Source organism: Falco biarmicus, chromosome 4 (genome assembly GCF_023638135.1).
Source record: "Falco biarmicus isolate bFalBia1 chromosome 4, bFalBia1.pri, whole genome shotgun sequence".
Lineage (NCBI taxonomy): Eukaryota > Metazoa > Chordata > Aves > Falconiformes > Falconidae > Falco > Falco biarmicus.
Window position 1 is genome coordinate 80,055,491 of NC_079291.1, and position 23,083 is coordinate 80,078,573.

At 38.0% G+C, this 23,083-nt stretch overlaps 1 protein-coding gene across 2 annotated transcripts in view; it reads left to right on the plus strand.

Annotated features, from left to right (window-relative positions):
- Positions 1–23,083, plus strand: part of LMTK2 (lemur tyrosine kinase 2) — a 42,550-nt gene that overhangs the window by 15,465 nt on the left and 4,002 nt on the right. For both annotated transcript variants that reach the window (XR_008821437.1, XM_056336021.1), the window contains exons 4-13: positions 1,035–1,108; positions 1,647–1,765; positions 3,147–3,234; positions 11,112–11,245; positions 14,302–14,386; positions 14,992–15,113; positions 16,525–16,674; positions 16,939–19,834; positions 21,158–21,293; positions 21,724–21,972. Coding sequence is in view for 1 of the 2 variants with exons in the window: in XM_056336021.1 (XP_056191996.1) it covers positions 1,035–1,108; positions 1,647–1,765; positions 3,147–3,234; positions 11,112–11,245; positions 14,302–14,386; positions 14,992–15,113; positions 16,525–16,674; positions 16,939–19,834; positions 21,158–21,293; positions 21,724–21,972 (4,053 nt within the window). In the remaining variant the exon portion in view is untranslated. The remainder of the gene's footprint in view (positions 1–1,034; positions 1,109–1,646; positions 1,766–3,146; positions 3,235–11,111; positions 11,246–14,301; positions 14,387–14,991; positions 15,114–16,524; positions 16,675–16,938; positions 19,835–21,157; positions 21,294–21,723; positions 21,973–23,083) is intronic.

The window sequence follows — 23,083 nt, forward strand, 5'->3', positions numbered from 1 at the left end:
GAAATGAGTGAGGGAAAATTATCTGAAGAATTTTGTCAGCTCTCCTACATTGCTGTAATTGTTAAAACTATACCTTCTGTCACTAGAAGTTATTTTGCCACTAGTGAGGCAGTGTACTTGAGTAAGGTATACTGGTAAAATTGTAGTTGTGCTATTACAGCCTTCTCCATGCTTAGGAGCACATTGACAATATACTATACAGCTATGGTTGTTCCAGTAAAATAATACTGGTGTAAATGTGGCTTATGAAAACAAAAATGTGGGCTAGAATTCTCAATCAGACAAGTAGTAATGATGGAAAGTTTTTGTGTACATCTATTCATCGGTGTTCCTGACCAATTAAGCAGCAGAGGGATAAACACTGCTGAATCTCTTCTGTAGTGTAGAGTCTGCCATTGTAACTGTCCATCCTCTGCCAAGATCTGGGTCTTGTTTTCTGTCCTCTCCCTCTCTGGACTCTTTACGTGAAGTATTTTTAGTCAGAAAATGTCCTCTTTCCAGATGGTAGCTATAAGTAGGGCAGTTGGGCTGAAGAATAAAGCAGTCTCACCCTTCCCCTTAAAATGGTAACTCTCTATATAACTATAAATGTTAAGATCTATAAGCCATGAGTGTTGTCTTGGTTTTCAACTCTTATTTACATAGGAAACTTTTGAAAGTAGGTTATTTGCTCTACCCAACTACAGTGTATGATACACTTTTATATTAGGATTAGAACTTAGCCTTTTTGCTTTCTTACTGAATGTGTTAAAAAAAGGAAAGTTTACATTTCATAAGGAGAATCAATGTGTAGGGGGTGCATTCTAGTATGGTTTAGAAGCTGGAGTTGAGAAAAAGTTTCATTTGGGTGCCATTGTCAGAACGTTACCTTTGTACTTTATCTATGTCTAGCTAGGTTTTGTTGCTTGGTCTGAATGTATGCATGTAATTGGGAATAAATGTCGTAGAAGCTTGCATTATTTCCTCGACAGTCGATAACTTTGGCCATCTGAGTGGTTTGATATGTGCTATGTTTGTTCTGTTGTGTGTGACAGATGGATCAAAGTCTCAAGTTTCACGTCAGAGTCTAAACTACATCCAGGAAATTGGAAATGGTTGGTTTGGAAAGGTGAGAAGTTACATTTTAATACTGTACTGCTGTTTTGAGTCTTACTCCTAACTGACTAGGCTACTGTATTTCCTTTAAAATGGTACTCAAAAAAAAAAAAAAAAGTAAAAGCATAAGAAAACCTGGAGTTGAAATTAGATGTTTCCTTGCATGCACTCTTTAGCAGTAGTCACAGTGCTGAGCAGTGCTTCTTTAATTTACGTGTAGTTTCTTACTAGAGTCACTTACTAGGTAGACATTCCATTTCTGTGGATATGAATTAATACATTCCTGTTATTACCAATTCTCTCTAGAAAAAAACCCACCCTTAAGTAAATAAGTGGTCTTTGCTAGAAAACATGTTTTGTGAGAGTTGATGTGTACATCAGTTGTCAAGATATATTAAGTATGGGTGTTTAATTATCAAAGCTCTGCATGCGTTGACAAAAAAAGCCAGAAAATCTTTCTTACAGTGTGGTTTTAGCTCTTGTTTTTCCTTGAATAGATACTTAAAGTTTTTTTCTCTCTGTTTAAAGACACAATGGTTATCTTTTTTCAGGTTCTGCTAGGAGAGATCTACACTGGCACTAGTGTAGCAAGGGTAATAGTGAAGGAGTTGAAGGCAAGTGCAGGTCCCAAGGAGCAAGAACAATTTTTAAGAAATGGAGAGCCATATTAGTAAGTAATGTTTCACACTTGGTTAACTTACACACTTCATATGAATTATGGGTGTTTCTTTTGTTCAGTGTTACTGTCTCTACTTGCCCTCCCTTATAAGTGAAATTAAAACTGTAATTCAATTCAAAGTGAGAAAAAGTTGAGTTTGCTTAGAAATAAAAATAAGGTCTTCGCTTAAATGCGTTTGGTAGTTATTGCTCATGACTTGAGAACACACTTGGTTTGCTTTATCTCATTTTCTTCTATAGCTGTTTGGAGCAAAGTCCTGATGTTGCGAAGTAACTTCATGTGTAATTACTTGCCCCTGAGAAATGAGGTTTAACTCCTGTACTTGGCTTTCCTGCTAGAAGCAGGGGAACTGGCAACACTTTGTTATCAGATACTCATTCATTTCTTTGAAGTTACCTTTTTCAAAAAATTAGTTTACTACGATGTTGTATTTAATTTGTTCAGGTAGGCTTGCAAGGAGGTTTGTGCACCCGACCTTGCCCCGAGAATCATACAAACTTCAGTCCAGTAGTACTCTACCATTGAGAAATCATTGATCTGACTGGAAATGTCAATAAAACATGATTGTTTGGTGTTCTCTTCCTCTTGTGTTATGCTTGGAGGATACTTGCTTCTAGGTCTTTATGTACTGGAAATGAATTTGGTATATTAAAGGGAGTGTAATTTCTCTTCCTGTATTTTTGGAATAGTGAGAATTCTCTGAAGAGCTAACTGCCACAGGTTAATGGCTTTAGTAGATGACTGGAAAAGGTAGGCATATTGTAGTCCACTAGTCATACCTCACCGAGTGGATTACCTTACCTGAATATGCTACAATGAGTGATCATAGAGAGCTTTCTGTTCTTAATGCTTTCTGATGTCCTAGTTATATTTGCATTTAGGTTTAGATTGTTGGCAGCTGTCAGAAGAAGAAATTTTGTGCCTTCTGCTGCATTGGCACAAGTGTTTTTGAAGCAATTTAGAAAAAGTAACTGATCTGGCTGGGAGCTATCCTGGCTACAAAAGGTTTAGCTTTTAGCCAGATCAGCTCCTTGGTGTAGTTCACAAACCAGTTGCATGCACTTATTTTTGGTATAAGGGATGGTGGGAGGGCGGGTGTGACTTTTTCTTGTGGCAGTGCTGGCTTTCATGGTTTTGACATCCTCTGAGTTTCAGCTGCCTTCAGTGATATGCTGCAGCAATACGAAGGAGTTTTAAAGGTGCAAATGGAATCTGTGGCCTTGGATAATTGTACCTTCTGTTTGTGCTGCCCCCGCCCGCCAATGTTATGTGTTGAAACTTCTGGTAGGGATTTCTGGTAGGGATTTGCATTATCCTGCAAATAATGTATAGTGTGATCTTTCTGGCTTTAACTGTTATCTTTTCACTCCAGCATTCTTCAGCATCCAAATGTTCTCCAGTGTATTGGGCAATGTGTGGAAGCTATTCCTTATCTCCTAGTTTTTGAGTTCTGTGACTTGGTAAGTACACTTACACAAAAGGCTACCGTTGTTTTTCCATTGGTGTAAATTCTGTAGTATATTGCCCTTCACTCATGAAATAATTCTTTTTCTTTCTGGGGCATTTTTTGAATAAACAGAATTTCACAAGACAGGCTTGTTTGTTTTACCTCAAGTGTAATTTTTTGTTTATATTCTTTTCAATTCATCATGTAAATTCTAGGTGCTTGTGAATGTTCTGAAGAGGAGAATAGCTGTTTGTTCTTTGATAACAGAATTACTGGTCTGTCTCGGTCTGCCTACATCATATAACAGGGAGCTTGGAGGGGAAGGAAGGTCATAGAAGGAAGCTTTTTATTGTGGTCCAGTATCACACGCTCACATCACCTCCTAAATTCTATTTTCTGTCTGTGCAATCTTAATGTGCTTTTATTACCATTTCCATAAAAATGTTAGTTGAACAAAATTGAGGAAAGAATTTCCTCCCTGCTGCCTCCCTGCCTCGAGAGCACACAAATTTTACCCGTGATGTGCAGCTTTGACCTAAAATACAATTGTGGGCTCACTTGCAGATTGGGTAGTGTGTATTCTAATGGATAGAATTTTCAGTATCATCCTATTGTCATCCTGTTCTCTTACTGATCTTTTCTGTTACTGTGTTCTTCTCTTCCCTACTTCTTAACATTCTTTTTTCCCTTCCCACCCAAAGGAACAGCCTTATTATGCTTCCTGAACACCAGCAGAAATGTGAAGAGCACAGTGAAAGGTGTTCTCACTGCTTTCTGCTCTACTGTTAGTGCCACAAAGGCCACTGAAGATGGGAAGGGTAGTCACGCAGAAACCTTGCTCAGCCACTGCATTCCTGGGCATGTGTTGGAATTCATGTGAATGCTGTGAGAAAGAGGGTGTTACGCATGTATAGACGCTTTGAACTGTGCCCAGTATACACAGAGTCTCCAGAGACTAAAATTTGGATATGGCCATGGAGCCATGGTCTGGAAAGACTTGAGTTGCTTTATCGAAACATAACACATTATTAAAAACCAGACAAACCCAGAACTCCAGGTGGCTATCAGAACATTGGTTCAATAGCTGCTTCTAAAGTTTGTGATCTAGATATCATTCCTTGGAAAACGTCAAGGCAAATTAACTCAAAGTGCATGTATGTTATTAGGAAACAAGTCTTTCAGAACAAAAATAGTTTGCATTTATAAAATTCAGTAAGATCTTTTACCAGCTTCACTGCTACTGAATTTTCCTTTAAACTCAGGTGCACAAATATGGTTCTAGTTACGTCACTTGCCTCAAGCAATTTAAATGGGTTAACACTAAACTTTTGAGTTTTCTTGAGAAGCATCAGTTAATCTGTGACCTTAAATAACTATCTTTGTCATTACTGCTCTTTCACTCAGATTTATTAGCTGTGGTAAATTAATGAGGCAGAAGTGCTGATAAGATAATTCTTTTCTAAATGGAAGAAACGCCTGAACGTTTTAAGTGACTGATCAAAGTGAAATGTTCTGGTTTTGCTAAGAATTAAAAAGTAGGTGCCTAAGGTTAACCAGATAATGTTTTTTATAGCGTTTCAATATGTAGAAATAGAATATTTCTTACCAGTTTTTAAATGTGCTACTCAGATTGGAGGTTCTTTAAAATACCCTTGAAAGAGAATTGTGTTTTACAGAGTCTTAACAGATATGCATCCATATCAGATTTAGTTGCTGCCATGTTTTTAAATAGGTATACTATTTAATCCAACTTTGAATTTGAAGATGGAGTAACTTTTAAAGATTGCCCTACTTTAAGTATACAGGAAAAAAAATATCCTTGTTTGATGCCTGATGATTAATGCCAGAAATTTTCATGATCCTGTAGAGTAATCTGGAGAGGATTTTACTTAAGGGGATAAAAGAGATTTTCACTTTAACAGGGGGCACTAAGCTTGACAGCTGAAGTGGTAGTTTTATAAATTCAAATATAGTTGGGTGATTTCTTTGGAATGGAAAATAAATGTCTGTGCCGATTTCAATTCCAAGTGAATTGGAACTTGTTTTTAGAAAATTGTGTACTGTAGTGAGTTAAACATGACTTTAACACTGGAAGTCTGGCTCACTTAAAGAGCTCTTACTTGTTAGAGCTGAGTAACGCTTCGACATCGTAGTATTTTATTCACTGTGCACACAAATATGCAGGGGCTAGGCAGACAAAACTGTGTTCACTTTAACAGTTTTATGCAGATGGAGATAAGTGCGGTAAGTTAGCTCAGTATTGCTGTATGTCACTAATTCTTCTTGTAGTCCCAGGGCCTAGTGTGGGAGGTAGCAGTATCAGAGTGAGGGGAGAGGAGAGACATGAAGAAGGGAGAAATGTGAAGGAAGCCAGACGGCACCATTTGGAATAGAAGGTATGGCTGGATAGCTTTTTTTTAGTAGACAGGTTTTTAGTGGAGTGTCAGTAGGCTGATATTCTAGAAGCTGCTTTTTATCACTGTGGCTGGGGTAGCAGTTACTCACACTTTTCAGGCATTTTGTAAGTGATCTCAAAAGCTGGTAGCTTCTTTTGTACCTTTTTTTTCTGAATTGGGTAGATGAGTGGTATGGAGGTGCTTCCAAAACAGGCAAGAGTCTTGATTCTTCAGCACAGACCGCAGGGGCAGATGCAGTTGAAGTGGTTGACCAAAGGTTCTAGTATCTGTGGTGACTATGTATTGTTCAAATGGGAAGGATGAGAAACATGTTCCTGTTTTGCTAGCAGTAGCATAACGCTATGCTAAAGCTCTTTGCCTTGCGTTACTGGTGCTGTATATGTATATACAGCAAAGAATAATTTGTTTTAATCCCTTGTATTTATGTGATTAAGAGTTTGATGGTTAAGAAAAAAGTGGCAAATCAGCTGTGTTGGATTTGAAATTTAAATATCTTCAGGTGACAAGTTCTTTTGAAGCTCTTTTCAGCGGTGTAGACCTCATTTTGCAAGTTTGGCATATTAAGTAATGAAAAACATGGCTATTCTACTGACAAGCGCAGACTAGAGTGTATAGCAGCTGTTTTCTCTGCACTCCATCAAATTCATAGTCTATCACAGCATGTCCCTCTTCTGCAACTTTTCATACTAGGATTTAGAGCCTTTTTAGGGCTGCTTGACCTTGGCTGCTCAGGCAGCCCTGTTGGATTATCAGTTCCCAGGCTCCTTGGCACTCTCAGCGGTGCTGAATGTCATGCAGGCTGGCTTACTTGTTTTCTTGGCTGTATAAACTACTTGTACTTTTCTGTTACCTGAGATTGCTTGGTTGTACATGCAGTAACTGTATTTGTTAAAATTTAGCCTGTTTTATAACGTAATCCAAGTTACTCTATGTCCCTGGCTTTGCAGAGCTGGGCAAGAAATGTCAGCAGCACATAAGTGATTTAAGCTTTTAAATCCTAATTTTCCTTTACCTGTGTTAGAATTGTTTAAAAATGGTAAATAAAAGAAATGCTCAATAAATTCTTAAGCACACACACACCCCCCCCATATTAGTTTGCTTAGTGTGTTGGTGCTGTCCTCTATGAATAGTTAACTGTTCACTGTTAAACATTGTAGAATGATGCCAGGTTAAAAATAGTGGTAGCTGGCTTATAACTTTAATATATTACTCAGCCATGTGTGGCCAGCGTTTTGTCAGCATAGCAAATCCCCTAATGAATTGACATAATTTATGAGTAAAGGAAAGTTATTCAAATGTGGAAGTTTTATGTATATTGTAAGCCTGATTTGCCTATCAAATTCTTACAGAAATTCTTCACGTCTTGCAATTCCCTGAGCAGATGAGATCAGCAGGATGCAGTATTTGCTTGGAATGCCCTGTAGCTTGCTTTAGGGATGTTGCTGTTAGTGGAAGATGCCTGCCTGTAGTGGTTGGTTGTCTCCTCTGTTTGGGCTTTTTCTGATTACTGCCACTTGAAAACATTATCTTGAAATCAACAAAGAATCTTTGCACTGAAAACTTCTTAACTGAAGAGTCCAACAAATCTGTTTAATAATCATAGTCAATATTGATATGAGGCAAATGGGTATCTCTGGTGTGTGTTTTTAAAAAAGAAAAAGGAGGTTGAAGAAAAGAAAAAGGGGGTTGACAATTCATGAAAACTTCAGAAATCATGTCTGTTGGGTTCAAAGACTGTGCTCTCAGAACTGTTTAATAGTTCTTAAATGTACGTATGTCTAAACAACTTTCTGATGGTATAGGTGCTCTATACCATACACCAGTTTCAGGCATTTTAATGGTATTGACTGCAGGTACTTACAATGTGAAGCAACATTGGAGGGAGGAGGCAGGGGTAGTATTTTCAGTTGTCTTAAGAACTTCAGAAGGGGTGATTATGTGGTATTGTGTGACTTGGCAGGTAGCTTTCCAGCTTGGTAGAAATTGTTAGTCAACATAATTTGGTAACCTCTTTATACTTTTAAAACCCTACCATCTGTACCTACTGGTTTAAAAAGTCATGTCAGCTATTTGTTTGGGTGCTCATGTGAACCAAATGCAGAATTTGCACAAACAAGAGAACTATCAAAGAGACTGCATGTAAATACGCCCCCGGCTTCTGGCTGCTACAGAGAAAAAGCATGGGAAGACTGACTTACAGAGATGGCTGAGCTGATCCTGACTAGAACTGAGAAGGATGCGAGGAAAGGCGGAATGTAGTTCTTCATGTAGTCCCAGGAGAGGAGGGAAGAGGCAGAGTGACAGAGGAAGTTGGAGAGAAAGCAGAGCTTTCCTCAAACATGATTCTTGAGCTTTTTATACTTGGGTCTCTGCAAGTGAATTTTGTAGAACTGTATTTATTCAGATATGTTTAACCTTTCATATTTACTGTGTTTAAAAGTCTGTCTTATAAAGGGCTGGGTTTTGGCTCATTAAATAGTATGGGAATAGTATTTGATGTATTGCTACTGTCTGCTTATAGGCAGGGAAGCATCAGAGGATAATTCAGGCTAGCAAGGAGTTTAGGAGGTCTCCACTCCAACCTCCTGCTCAAAGCAGTGTCAGCCTGAGGGCAGACCAGATTTCTCAGGGTTTTGTCCAGTTAGATCCTGAAAGTGTCCATGGATGGTAACTGCGCAGTCTGTCTGGGCAACCTGGGCTTCTGCTCCAGTGTCCTCATGTGGAAAACAGTTTTCCATATACGCAGTCTGAACTTCTTGTGTTTCAACTCATGCCTGTTGTCTCTCATCTTCCCTCCATGCTCCACAGCAAAGAGCCTGGCTCAGTCTTTAAGAACTTCATACGTACTGGACAGCTGCTAATAGGTGCTCCCTAAGTCTTCCTTTCTCCAGGCTGAGTGAACCCAGTTCCCTTAGCCTCTCCTCATGGTGAAGTGCTCTGACCCCGTGATTGTCTTGGTGCCCCTCTGCTGAACTTGTTCCAGTTTGTTGTCTGTGTTGTTTTGGGGCTGCCAATACCGGACACAGGATCTAAATGCGGTCTGACAGATGCTGAGTAGAAGGGCATAATACCTTCCCTTGGTCTGCTGGCTATGGTCCTGTTTATGCGGCTCAGGATGCTGCTTGTGGTCTTTGCTGGCAGGGCACATAGGTGAGCAGATGTTCAGCTTGCGGTCTGCCAAGATCCCCAGGTCCCTTACTGCAGAGCTGCTGCCCACCTGGTCAGTCCTCAGCTTGTATTGCTGCAAGGGGGTTTTACCTTCCCCAGGTGCTTTTGTCCTTCTGGAGTTTCCTAAGGTTCCTGTTGGACCTTTCTCCCAGCCTGCCCAGGTCCCTCTGGATGGCAGTCCAGCACTTGAATGTGTGCATTGGTTCCCGCAGTTTGGTATAAGCAATGTCCCTTTAAAGCATTATCAAACCCACCTGGTTTATATTTTTAACCTTGATTGTAGCCTTAATTAGAATAGAATGAGAAAATGGAACCAGCATGTTTCAAGGTGCTGGATTTAATAGAAGCTGTATTTTCTACAAAAATATATGCCTACATGAATTGTTTAGTAAGTAAGGGATGCCACACAGCACTACTGTTACTAATGCATTTAAAAATTAAAAAGTAATTCCTTGGTGCGTTTCAGGCATCCTAGGAACTTAATCCACCTGGGACAAACCCAAAGTAACCGGTTGCTGTTTTAATGAATGACAATTTTGGAGAGTTTGACTTCAGGCACTTGCTGCCACCTACAGTCAGTTAAGCTTGGTGTTGTGTGCTGGTATTGGGCTGCGCGGTTGGGAACGTGTAGGTTATGGACACGGTTCTTTGGAACTCTGCTGTAGTAAATCTTCTCTGGCAAGGTAGAATGGGGTGCATGTGTTGATATATAATATTTACACATATATATGTGAGCCAGTATGATATGAAAGCTGTAATTGTAAATCAGAAGAATCTTTGGGGAAACATTTTTTTTAAATGTAATTCTGTAGGATGCAAGTATGTAAATGTTGCCTAATTAGTAGCTAAAAACAGGATAAAGAGAACCTAATGAAGGCTTCTACAACATTAAATAGTATTAGAAATTATGCATGCTTTCTCACAAGGTGGTACAGCTACTTGCAGCATAAGCAGTACATATAAAGCAGATGAAGATACAATAGCTGCTTTCGAGTACTGTAGAATATATTAATATTTTTAAAAATTAAAAAGAAGCTGTTTTACACAGGAGTAGTATCTGCTTTCAAGTAGACTTTGTCCCATTGCTTCTTACTTTATTAAGTAGAACACAGGTTTGTGACTGTCCAGCCAGTCACCTCGGCTATCGCTGCACTGTTAGGTTTTAATGCTCCACACAGACACCTACTGCTTGAACTATTAGAATTGTAAATTGTCATCATCAATTAACCATGTTAAGGAGGAATGAGATGCTTCAGTTGTAGCTCACTAATGTACCTGCGCACCAGAGAAGTGGGAAGTTTAGTGATCTTCAGTCTTTTGTGAACGTCGGAGCGCTTTTTATCTAGTTCAGACTGCCTTCGTGCCTGCTCAGTCTCAAGACTTGAGTTCAGTCTGCTTCCTGGCTCGAGATTTAGGGACACAGTGGACATGGACAGTTAGAGCCAGTTTGTTACGCTGGCAAAATACATTGTGATCTAATATGTTGTGAGGTCTCATTACAAAAATACCCTCTGTAGTTATTTGCTAAACTTACAGAAAGACTGTATTTTAAATAACAAAATTACAGGAGTGCTAGGTTAAAAGTCCAGCTGTGAAAGTAGGAACAGTAATGCCATGAGAAACTTGTTCTCTTCTCTTGCTTGGGTTCACTTACTTTTCCTGAATGTTGGACAACTTTTAGTTATTTTCCCTCTATTTCAAAACTGTTTTGTTTTTTTGGTTTTTTGTTTTTTTGGTTTTTTTTGTTTTTAAGTAATGTATGGAGTGCTTCTGTGGGCTCATTAATTACATGTCTGTTGCTCAGCTTTGCCTAGGTTTGGTGAAACTGCTGCCATAATCACAATTCTTTGACTGGAATGGGGTCTGTTAACCGTGGGTTTTATATCTAAAGCTCCAGTGAGCTAGCAGTGTCTGAAACCCTTTTCTCTGGTTTCTCCCTTCCATCCCCTTGGAAATTCCAGACAGTCAACTTTGCTAATTTGGAGCACTTCAAAACTCATGTAATTTAAAAAGAGAAGCTCATCAAACTGTCTTGTAATGGCAAATATTATTGTATGACAGGTTTTACGTGGCAGTCTGATCTAGGTTGTTAATCATTAAACAATTTGATTAAAAACCCTTAAAAGGACAGTACCATATGCCTTAGATGACTTCTGTAAGAATCCATATGGAGACTGGAAACTTGAGATTTTTAATTAAGCACAAATATGTCTAATCAATAATGTGGTTAGTGGGTTCTTCATTAAGTATTTTTCAGATTCAACCAATATACAAGGCTGATAAGTATTTTCAACTTCTTTTACAGGGTGACCTAAAAACGTATATCTGCAATGAGCAGGAACACGTTAAAGGAGATTCACAAATAATGCTGCTACAGAGAATGGCGTGTGAGATTGCTGCTGGACTTGCTGTAATGCATAAACACAATTTTGTGCATAGGTATGCTTTCCAGATAAATTGCTTTTAGTTATGATGCACTCTAAAATTCATGCAGGTATTTTCATTAAAATCCGTGTTTACTGAAGATTGTGTTTAACAAACTTCCGTCTAACTTCCATATCCTAAGTCATGAAGGTGTGATGCTTAGGAAGATGCTCATTCAACTGCAGTGGTGTGGTGATACAGCTCCAGCCTGGCTGAAAGCCAAGCACCTGCTTTTTAGGTTTGAAGCCCACAGAACACAACCTACTGCTAAGCCACTCCAGAAGCTGTAGTTGTTGATGAATTCTGAGCCAAGTTAAACTTGCTTTGTTTGTTGTGGGGAGAGGGATGTTAGAATTTTGTTAGAATGAGTCTTATACCTGCTGTGTGGTTTTAATAATTGTAGCAAATTAGAACTTCTGTTTGGTAATCTGTTACCTTTGTTACTAAAAATGGGGGGGAACCCCAAAACGAAAATGCTGCCTTTCTAATGCAATAAGGGAGAAGCTAGAAGCTGACTTTAAATGAAAAATTGATTGAAGCAGATACTTTCTCACTGAATTATTGTTCATGTAACCTTTTAATCTTCAGTAACAGAGGTAGTCAGATTTAGAAGATCATGATGGGAGAATAATTTTGTTTTAATTGGGGGGAAAAATGCTAGATTTCTTTAAGGTTGGCACAGCTGATACTGAAAAAATGGCAGTAGTTGTAAAATGCTGGAGAAAAGAATGTGTTCGTGAAACTAATTGCTCAGAAATATGCCAAAATACATTTTTTTGGCTTTAAATGGAAAGGTGTTAAGGAACTGGAAGACATCAACTTTAGATCTGTAATGACTAAAATAGTAAAGCATGCTTGTTCCACAAACGTGGCTTACCTGATGAAACCTTGGCTATCACAAGATAGTTTGATTTTATGTTGGATCAGTCTGTTCTTTGCCATAGAAACAGTGCTTGTATCATCCCTTTCAGCAAGCTAGAAACTTGGGCTAGAGCTTATTGGTGCACATCTTGCTACCTAGAGAAAGCAGAGACCTTGTGTTCAGGAAGAAGCTGAACTATCCGACTGAAGTCTTGAAAGGCGCAGGTGTAAAATGACAGCAAGACCCTGCGAAAACACCAAAGCCTGGACTCTGGTGGTGGCTGATGGGCAGAGCTATTCCTTTAACCCCTTTAACATTTCGAGTGACTTGAAGGTAGTACCAGTGGTACCTGCCAGACGGATTGATCACTGTTTCTTGTGTTGCAGCAGTATGGCTCCGTAGGTATTAAATGTAACAGTACGCTCTCAGTGAAATAGTTAAACTTGATCATTAATCTGTGGATCTGCAAGTTTCTCACTGTAAATGTTTACTTCTAGCAACACTATCCTGATGCTGTCAGAGTAAGTGGTAAAGCTCCAGCATCAGCGATTTTGTTGTTAGTGGTAAATTCAAGCAGCCAAAATTTCTATTTTCTCTTCCAGGATATTTATTTAAATAGTATAAAACAAGCTGGAAAGTTTGGGACATACCTGAGGCTTACAAATGTGTTTGACCTGTGTATTTCGGTGACTCTGGACAGGAAAACATTTTCTTACTGCTTTGAAGTAGGAAAGGTGTGTGGTTTTCAGACTGTTTGTACATTAGAGACTTCTTTTTTAGCCACACAGAAGCAATCGTGGAGTTCTTCCAGTGCACTTAATTGCCTTGTACCCTTCTGTGAAACTGAGAAGCAAAATATTTGAGCAATTAGTCTGCTGAGCTCTTTGCTGTCACAGCTACAGTTCTGTAGTAAACACATGGCTTCATTAAACTTGCATAAATTTCTGAGTTTGCATGATGAGTTTTCTGAAACGCCTTCTTGGTATTATTACAGCAGCACTGCTGGCTATAAGTACTTGTCTGATTTATGGTGGGAGCTGGAAACTACTTCTGTGTGTATTCAAGAGCTTTGTGATTTGTTTATTAAAGAACTTTATGAAATACTTTTTCTGATGGTCTTTTTCAAGGACTGCCTGTAGTTCTAGTTCATGTGTAATATATGGTTTTGTTATTTAGAGGCACTTAACTTTAGGTGTAAAATGCTACTAGTTGCTTAGTATTATACTGTAAGTATTTAAACCTGATCTGAATTGTTGATGGTGCCTGCTTGTGACAATTGAAATGCAAGACATGTAGTGATAGGTGTCGGGTAAAGAGGGACCTACATCACTAGAGCATGTGAACAGCATAGGTAACTACATTATAGGATTATTAATAGAATTAAATAATCGCATATAAACTGTGTCGTTTGAATGCTTAGGAGTATACTTCACTACTCTAGAGTAAAGTGACTACATTTTGAACTTTTTATAAAGGACAGTATAATAGTCTAGGGGTTTTTGCATAAAATCTTTAAATGCAATTGCTTTGCCACTATGTTTAGTTTTCTTTGATTCCAGAACACAGGTTCTGCTTGGTTTTGTGGCTCTAAACTGATGCTCTTTTGAAAATGTGGGAGGGCCTAAGGGCAGTCATATCCTTGTGGCCACAAAACAGATGTTGTCTGATGAGTCTGTCATGACGAGAGACCCTGTCAGTGTTTGGTTTTTTCTGAAAGTGCTGAGTGTTTCTATAGAACTATGGTGTCCGCAGTATTCCAGTGAGGTATGGGATCAATTATTGGCTTGTACAGGTTCTAAAACTTAATGAAAATGTAAGCAGCAAAAGAACTATCCTAACATTTAGTTTGGATCAAAATCGTGCTTTTTACATTAATAACTCCAGTTACTGTGCCTGGCTTTGCATTATGAGTTGGTCTTTTGGAAGGCATGGACTGGTTTAATTTTGTCCAAAGAGAATCAGGAGGGTACCTCCAAAGCACACCTTTCTTGCAGCTGGCTTGCTTCAGCCTTTAGGAGGATGTAGGTCTATGGGATCAGACTACAGCTCATGCAGATAAAATTGTTGGATAAAATCAATGGATAAAAATTGTAGTGTGGATGTTGAATCCGTAGCACCTAAGTAGTGTCACTTTTGTTAACCCACTTGTTTTAATTTGCATTGAAGATTCCTTGGTTTGGTCTCATTGTTTATTTGTTTTCTTTTTCAGTGACTTGGCCTTACGGAATTGCTTGCTTACATCAGATTTAAATGTCAAAGTAGGAGATTATGGTATAGGATTCAGTAGGTATAAGGTAAGTTAATATAGTCATGTACCACTTTTTTTAAAGGGTTTGGGGCCTAAGGTTACAACAAGCATACTTTAAAGTTATAAACTAGATTGTCCTTTATTTGAATAACTTTTGAAGTGTAACTGGGAAATAACTGTGGCAAGCTCATGTAACAGAATAGGTGGTCTTTCTAGAGACAAGCGGAGTTCATGCTTGTACAAGAAAGCTTCTGCTTATATCTACCAGGTTTTAGGTCCTATTTACAGTAGTCCTAAAATATGCACAAATTCATTTTAATGTTTTAAGAAAGGAAAAATTCAAATTTCTTAATGAAAATGTTCAGAGTATTTAAGTGTGATAAAAATTAAGAAAGTGGAAAAAATCAAGGCATTAATTAAAAATGTTTTTTGAGTACTGATCCTTACAACAGTTTATTTGTTGTGGTAAGGAGTGAGTGTCTTTCCTCCATAGCATTATTCTTTACTACTTGGGGAAAATGGGATTAATTTTTTACATTCTAATTTTTTGCATAGGGATCACATAAAACCATGTTAAGGAAACTACTGTCAACTTCTGGAAGTTGATCCAATGTTTGTTCAGTCTTTTTCTGCTTTTTATCAATAATTTAGGAAGATTATATTGAGACAGATGAGAAGAAACTTATTCCTCTTCGATGGACTGCACCTGAGTTAGTAACAAGTTTCCAAGACAGACTGTTATCAGCAGAGCAAAATAGATACAGTAACATATGGTATGTAGCAGTCTTTAAAATAATTTCAATGAGAGATTTGTGAACATATTTTCAAATGTTACACAAACGAGTAAATAATATTTATAGTTAAATTGAATATTGGCTTGATACACTGCTTTTTTATTTAATCAGATGTACAGTAGGTTAATCTCTACAAACCTGAAGCTATATCTTGCTGTGGAAGGATGCTTAGGCATCTGTTGAGAGCACAGTTATGCTAAGAAAAAAAGTTTAGCAGAATAGGTGTTTATACTAATAAACATCATTACTGTATGTTTGCCAGTTGCCTTCAAATGTTTATAAAGGAAGGAAATGGTAAATTATTTTTCCAGTAATGTAATAGCTGTGGATGACAAGTTGATCCCACTAAAGCCTGATTAAGTTCCATTGGCAGAACCCTAGCATTTTAATTGCTGCAGCATTTGAGGGCTGCAATGAACTGTTTGTCTCTGCTACCACAGAGCTTACAGACAATGGATGGTGAAAATCTTGATGAACTTTTTTGAAATCACCAAGTTCCATTGCAGTTCTCAAGTCCTAAGAAATTTGGATAATGGAAATTAGGACTTAGGCTAACATTTCTGAAAACATTGTAGTTAAATTCCTGCTTTTATATTCTAAGGGTATTAAATAGTAAACTAGGTTTTATTTGCTAATTTAAAAGTAGGGCTGCAGAAAGCAAGTGGGATAGATAGAAATTGCCTAAATACTGATTTCCTTGCAGACTTCCTCAGATCATACTGTTCACCTAAACTACAAGCAGCCAGGGTCTTAAGGTTGCAAACTTGAATTTTGGTGCCTCTGTATACAGAGCTGCTTTGAACAGATCTGGACTAGATGACTTCCAGAGACCCCCTTCCAGTCTAAATTATTATAATACATGCAGTCTCCATTAATTTACATTTTGAGCAAGGAAAGTTGCTCAAAGATCAGTATCAAGGTTAATAACTGAAAATGTGATTAGCGATGTATATGATACGTATACAGCACTGAGGAAAGGGGTGGCTTCTGACTACTGCAGGTTAAAAGGAAGTAATTTTATGAAAACTGGAACAAAGATTAGCTTTCTAGCAGTTGGACCTGTAACTGCAATTCCTGATGAAAGTTTTTCCTGTTGTTAACAGTAAAGTTTTTTTATCTTCTCTAAATAGGCATTTTCTATTTTTTTTTAATGTGTGTGGGGTTCTTCCGTAGTTGAATCATTTGAGGCCTGTTGCATCTTGTTGCCTTAAGGCAACTTTATTCTTGAGGCTTCTAGTGTTCTGTCAAAATGAGTTAACAGATTCTGCATAGAGCCAATGGGAGAGTGATATTTGTTCTTATTAGTTATGCTTTGCTCAATCCTTACAGTCTTAGAAAGCAACTTTAAAATAGTTCTTGGAACGCACAGTCATTTGCTGCTCTTTTTCAGGTCCCTGGGTGTAACATTATGGGAGCTGTTTGAGAATGCTGCTCAGCCTTACTCAGACTTTTCTGACAGGGAGGTCTTAACCCATGTCATAAGGGAGAAGCAGGTCAAGCTCTTCAAGCCACGTCTGGAGCAGCCATACTCTGATAGATGGTAAACTTTAGATGTTTTTATTTATTCTTAAAGCTGCTGAAGTAGTTTCTCAGAATACTCTGTTCTCTTAAATATATTTGAAATTGCTATGTGATATCAAGCTCTTGGCAAAGAAACCCTAGGTAAAAGGATTAAAAGCAGTTGCTATAGATGGAAAGTCCTGCCTGTGATATTAATTGTTACTCCTTAGCTTGCTAGATATCTGAATTTTGTAAGTTCCTTTTCAGTGTGAAACCTATTGAAACATGTTTCTTATTTGTATAGGTATGAAGTTCTGCAGTTCTGCTGGCTACCTCCAGAAAAGAGACCAACAGCAGAAGAAGTGCATAGACTCTTAACTTACCTTCGCATGCAAAGCCAAAGGGACTCGGAGATTGATTTTGAACAGCAGTGGAACGCTCTTAAACCGAACACCTCAAATAGAGAAACAAATAATTCTGCATTTCCAATCTTAGATCACTTCACAGGAGATAGACTTGGTCATGAGATGGAGGAAGTTCTTACTGTAACTGAAACAAGCCAGGGTCTCAGCTTTGAATATATCTGGGAGGCAGCTAAACATGATCATTTTGATGAATGTGGTCATGTGAATCCTGAGGATGCAATGACGTACACAAGTATTTTCTTTCCAGTGGAGGTTTTTGAGAGGTCACTTTCAGAACAAGGGTCGGGAGCACAGGATGGAAGCGGTCAAGAAGCATCGCTTGCTGTCCCTGGGGTGTTACCTGTGTTTGATGCACACAAGCTTTCTGTTGGAAATGACTACTATATCCAATTAGAGGAAAAAGGAAGTGGCTGCAGCATGAATTTTGATAACCAATCAGTTGTCCTAACTACAGAAGTTGATCGTCAAGAAGCTGTACAAGAAAAAAGTTGTCATTTCACAGTTCTCAGGGATCTTGATGTTGAGGAATCTAGCACTGATGGGGACTTCTTCCACTACAATACAGATCCGAAAGAGGAATTTTTGCCTGCTACTGGTAGTCCAGAAAGTCCTTTCCAGAATGTGTTTAATGACATTGACAGATCAGAAGAATTGACAAACAGAAAAATACTTGGTTTTGCTGAAACAAATGATACTCCTAAAGACTTTAAAGTAGCTGTTTTGAATGCAAACACAGATGCTAGAAAGGCAGTAGGCCTTTCTGAGAAGGAACATTCTAGTCATGCTTCTGAAAACGAAACAGTTCCCTTATGTGAAAATATCTCTAACCAGTCTGACTTGGTAACTTTAGAAGAACTTTCTGATAACTTCTTATTTCTTCAAGAGAAAAACTTATTAACAGGGTTATTGTCTAACAAAACCAGCAGTGATTTTGCGCAGAAACCAGATGTTCTAAAACGTATATTAGAAACCTCAAATAGAAACTCTGTAGAGCCTGAGCCTGTGCTGGCTGAAAATGCACAGGTCTTTTCTTTAATACGTGAAAGTCTTAGAACAGTGAAAGATGAAAATTTTAACCCTGTGACAATGAATAAAGATCTGAATTCTCAGTCTCACACTACTGTAGAGATGCAGGCATCCTCTAGTCCATCTGCAGGACATAAGTCACGTGATAAATGTGCAAATCTTCCTTATTTGAAGGATGAGGGAAAACTTAGAAATGTGGAATTGAATGAAGTTGTGTCCTGTAACGTTGATACTGTCTGTCAGGAAGAGCTATCCAATAATGCCAAAAATAATGATGTTGGCAACAATCCATATTACAACATTGCTGTTGAAACAGATGAGTGTGGTGCACAAATAAAGCAGGGAATGCTTTTCAAACCTGATGAAGTAGCTTTTAATAGAGAAAAAAGTAGTGATCAGGAAGATATGAAAAGAAACTTGCAAGATAAGTCTCCCATATTAAAAGATGAATGTTTATTGGAGGAAAGACAAGAAACATCAAATAGTTTTGAGAACTGTAAGGATATTCCAGAAGAGATGACCTTAATTTCTGTTGCTACTTCAGATTGTACAAGCCAGGATAGTCTTCTGGATGACAGCCCGTCTCCTTTACAAACTGTAGAACAAGCCTTAGAGACACCCGATTCTTTGGATTCTTTAGATGTAAATGAGGTTTTGGAATCTTTACAGGTTCAAAGTCCTCAGAAACTTTTGCCACCTGATAAACCAGCTGACAGTGGCTATGAAACAGAGAACCTGGAATCTCCGGAGTGGACTTCCCACATCACTGTTGACGATGCTTCTAGTGTAGAGACTACTCTCTGTGTTGTCAGTGAGGGCAATGTCAGTGCTTTACCTTCTAATCCAGTCATAATCGTTTCAGAAGCAGCAGCTTGTTTAGATGCAGTGAACAGCAATTTTGAAATAACCCCAAAGGTTTTTCTGGGTGGAAATCAAAACTCATATAGAGACTCTGCCTATTTCTCTGATAATGATTCTGAGCCAGATAAAAAAGCAGAAGAGACTGTGAATCTGTCAAGAGAGACTGCATGTGTTGTCTCTTCAAATATAGGAGACGATAATACTGAAGAGGATTACAGTTTGGAAGAGAGGCAGCAAAAGTGTGGTGTAAGGAATTACCAGGATACCAATAATCAAAATGCAGAACTAGAACTAAATCATAACTTGGAGATCCAAGAGATGGATGTAGGGATGCAGGGGTGTCCTGATGAGTGGGCAGAGGCAACTCTGAATTCCCTGGAAATATCGATGGAAAGTAACCTGTCTGAGACTTCCCATAAAAGTGTCTCTTGTGTTGGCACTAACACTTCAGAACTTCTTTCACACAGAGACTTGAAGTCTGTGCATAACATACATAGTCATTTAGATCTGAGTAACAGTGATAAGTCCTTCTATCACACTGAAGGGCAAAAACTGAAAGAGCCAGATATTGAAGGAAAATACCTCGGCAAACTCAGTGTTTCTGGAATGCTGGATTTAGAAGATGGTGATGATGCGGATGAGGAAGATGAAAACAGTGATTCTGAGGATGATATGAGGACTTTTCATATGCATAGTCTGAGTTCTGACAGTGAAGATGAAACTGTTCATCAAGTACCTGAGATACTTACTGACAAGGATGATGGAAAAAATCTGAGAAGCTTGTTGAAACTTCCAAAACCTCTTGATGAAAGGCAACATGAGCATTGGAAAAATGAGAAAAAGGCTGTAACATTCTTTGATGATGTGACAGTCTATTTGTTTGATCAGGTATCCTTTTTTTATTTACTAAGTAAAGTTTTTGTTGCTTTGGGTTTTCTTAAAAAAGACGTGGTAGAATATCTTAATATTTGTGGACACACTGTTACAAGCTCACCTTTCTTTTTTGGCAGGGTTAGATCTTGTTTGTGATGTGGGTTATTTTTTATTTTTATTTAAAGAGAAAAGAAAACCTTTCTTTGCTAGGTGCAGTTGTGTGCTGCTGGTAGAATACCAGCACTAATTTGAAGTGAAGGAGGGCTTTGCTTTGGGCAGCGTGAGTTGTTAAGTCCTGAATCTCCATTGCTTTTGGACACTTGACTGCAGCACTGAATGAAATGGTGGTTTTTAGCGATGTCTTTCTGGTATTTATAATTAATTGAATATGTGAGACAGCATTGTTGTGGACCAGATTTGATTAATTCATTTTACCAGAATGTTGTTGTAACTTTATAGAAGCAGTTTATCTGTTTAACAAGTTTGAGGACTTTTTAAGTTCAAATGCCTTTATAAAAGGAAAGAAAAAACCACACCCAAATAAAAAAAACAAACCACCAAAACCAAACAAAAACCAAAAAAACCCAGACTGCAACCTAAGTCTGAATCTTGTGTTAGTTACTGTTAAAGTAAATTTACCTTAAACCGTAATCAAAGATGAGAATGCTATTTAGATGGTGATGCTACTTTTTATTAATCCTATGATTCAGGTTCAGTGGAATACTGATCTGCTTATAAAATTCAAGGTTACCTTTGTTTCCCGATCTGCTTTATCAATTTTTAACTTCTGTAACTTGATATGGAGGGGATTGTATTTTAACATTTTGGCAACTAAACTAGCACAGTGAGTTTAAAAGAACAGTCATACTGTCAAGCTTTGGAAATGTTGCTTATAATGACGCACATAAATATTGGAGTTTTGTAATAGAAAACATAGGTGATATATTTGTGTTGGGGCAGCCTGTAGAATAGTAATCCTTTTGTCAGAAAGGGAAAAAAATTAGCTGTGTTTAAACTAGTTGTCTTTATTGTTACAGTAACTGATAACATGTTGGCTGCTTCAAATACCAGTCATACAAAGTCTGTCTCTTTATCCTGAAGCATGATTAAGGGGTAAAAAAAACCCCCAAAAATGTTGGGAGATGGGATAAGGCTTTATTAAAAAGGAGCGTCAGGCTGATAAGGGAACCGTTTTCAATTGAAAGTTGTTTTAGCTTTCTTCCTACAAATATGAAACCACCTTATATATAATACAGAAACAGTCATTTCCTACATGGTTTTTGAATGCGTGCATGGATACATTGTGTGTACAAGAGTGTTAAATTTTGTTTCTCTTAGGAAACGCCAACTAAGGAGCTGGGAAACCGTGCAGTAGACGTGAATGGGGAAGACTCTCACAGCACTCCTGTTCCATCTTCAAGTTTTAGTTACTTAAACAGATTTGCAAATTCAGAAAGCTCAACAGATGAAGAAGGTACTTGAGTATATTTATATACAGCAGGGGCTGAGACAGAATGATAGTCTTTAATGAAATGTCATTTGAAATTACATGTGATTTGTAAATTCACTGTACCGTAATTGGGTTTTAGTTTGCATCTGAAGTGTACGCTTCAGCTAGGCTCAGATACTGGTGTTACTGGCTATCAGAACCTCCGGTGTAATACTGGGGGGTAGTATATTGAGGTGTCTAGGGTATCTTGAGAGGTCAGCCAAACTATGGGTGACAAATGTTTGTGACTTGCAGGGCTAAAACAGAAAAGCTGGAAGTTTTGTTTTGGGTTAATGCAGTCTTCCAGGGGTTTGCTTTTAAAATTGTACATGACTTTACATTAATGTAAATGGCCTCTTTTTTTTTTTTTCTTCTTTCCTTCCCCGCCACACCCCACCCCCCCCACCCCCCCAAGGTGGGGGTTTTGAGTGGGATGATGACTTCTCTTCTCCAGAGCCATCCTTTATATCAAAGGCAGCTAATAGTCTTATTAGTTCTAAACCACCTCTTCAATCATCAAAGTACTTCTCTCCACCTCCACCTTCCCGGACTGTTGATCAGAACTGGTCACATTCATCCCCTTATTCCAGATTCTCTATCTCTCCTGCAAACATGGCAAGCTTTTCTCTTACACATCTTACAGATTCAGATATAGAGCAAGGAGGTAAGTGACTTAGTTATAATTATTTTTAAACTACAAATTATGCAAAGGTGTAAGTGATAGATATGGCAAATCTAATTCTAATTTAGATACTTAGTTTAGAAACACATTTTTAATGCTATAAAAGTAATGTCTGGTCTTGTATTTCAGTTAAGACATAGCTTTCCATTTAAATTGAGATTATTTGCATCCAAGTGCAAGTACAGCCTTGTGGCTGAATGTTCTACAGAACATTTACAGGAGAAGGTCAAAATTTTTCTGTTCAAAAAGCTAATGCTATATTTATATAAATCTATGCAGTCCTTAAGCACTTCTGTATAGCTGCCACACTATCGCAGTTGAGCAGTTCTTGTTGTTGCACTAACCTAAGTCACAATTTTATTTTCATTGCGCAGGGTGAGGATGCTAAGTGATGTTTCTGCCACTGTTATCTAAGCTAATTTTACAGTTCAGTTTCTTTTCATATTGCTCTTCAGAAAGTGTGTTCTTGACACTCAAGAATTGCAGCATGTTTTCTAGAGCTGTGAGTAGGATAGTTTCTGTTAGGAGAGCCAAACAATCTGTTCATAGCAATATTGAGTACTAATGGTATTTATTAACAGAAGCTTTCTTGTCTGTATCAGAAGCTTTTTTTTTAAGCTTTGATAAATTTTTGAGGGTTAAGAGAAGCAAGAGTAAGCAGACTTGGATCAGTTCAGCGTATTATTAATCTTGATAAAATGTTGCATAATTAAATATTGCTGACTGCTAAGCCTTGCTAATGTTCAATGTCTATAAATATGTAATTGGTGTTATATAGAGTTGTATTGTTCCTGTATTGAGCTTATTGATTAGATAATGTTTGCTGCTTAGTAACTTACAGATAAGAGATTATTTTGGAGATCCTGCATTGCCTTATGTGTCCTAAGAAGTGACATTGAACTGTGCAATTCAGGCAGATGTCTATCTACAAACGTACCAAATGTTTGCAGTAGTTGAAAGCTGTAGGGAAAGATTAACCAAAACTTGGAAGTGCAGAACAGCAGACCGCCAAGTTCTAAGGGGAGTCTTACAAAGGAGTGAGGGTTATGCAGAAGAATCTCACTGTACTTTATGACCTTTCCTCTACTAATAG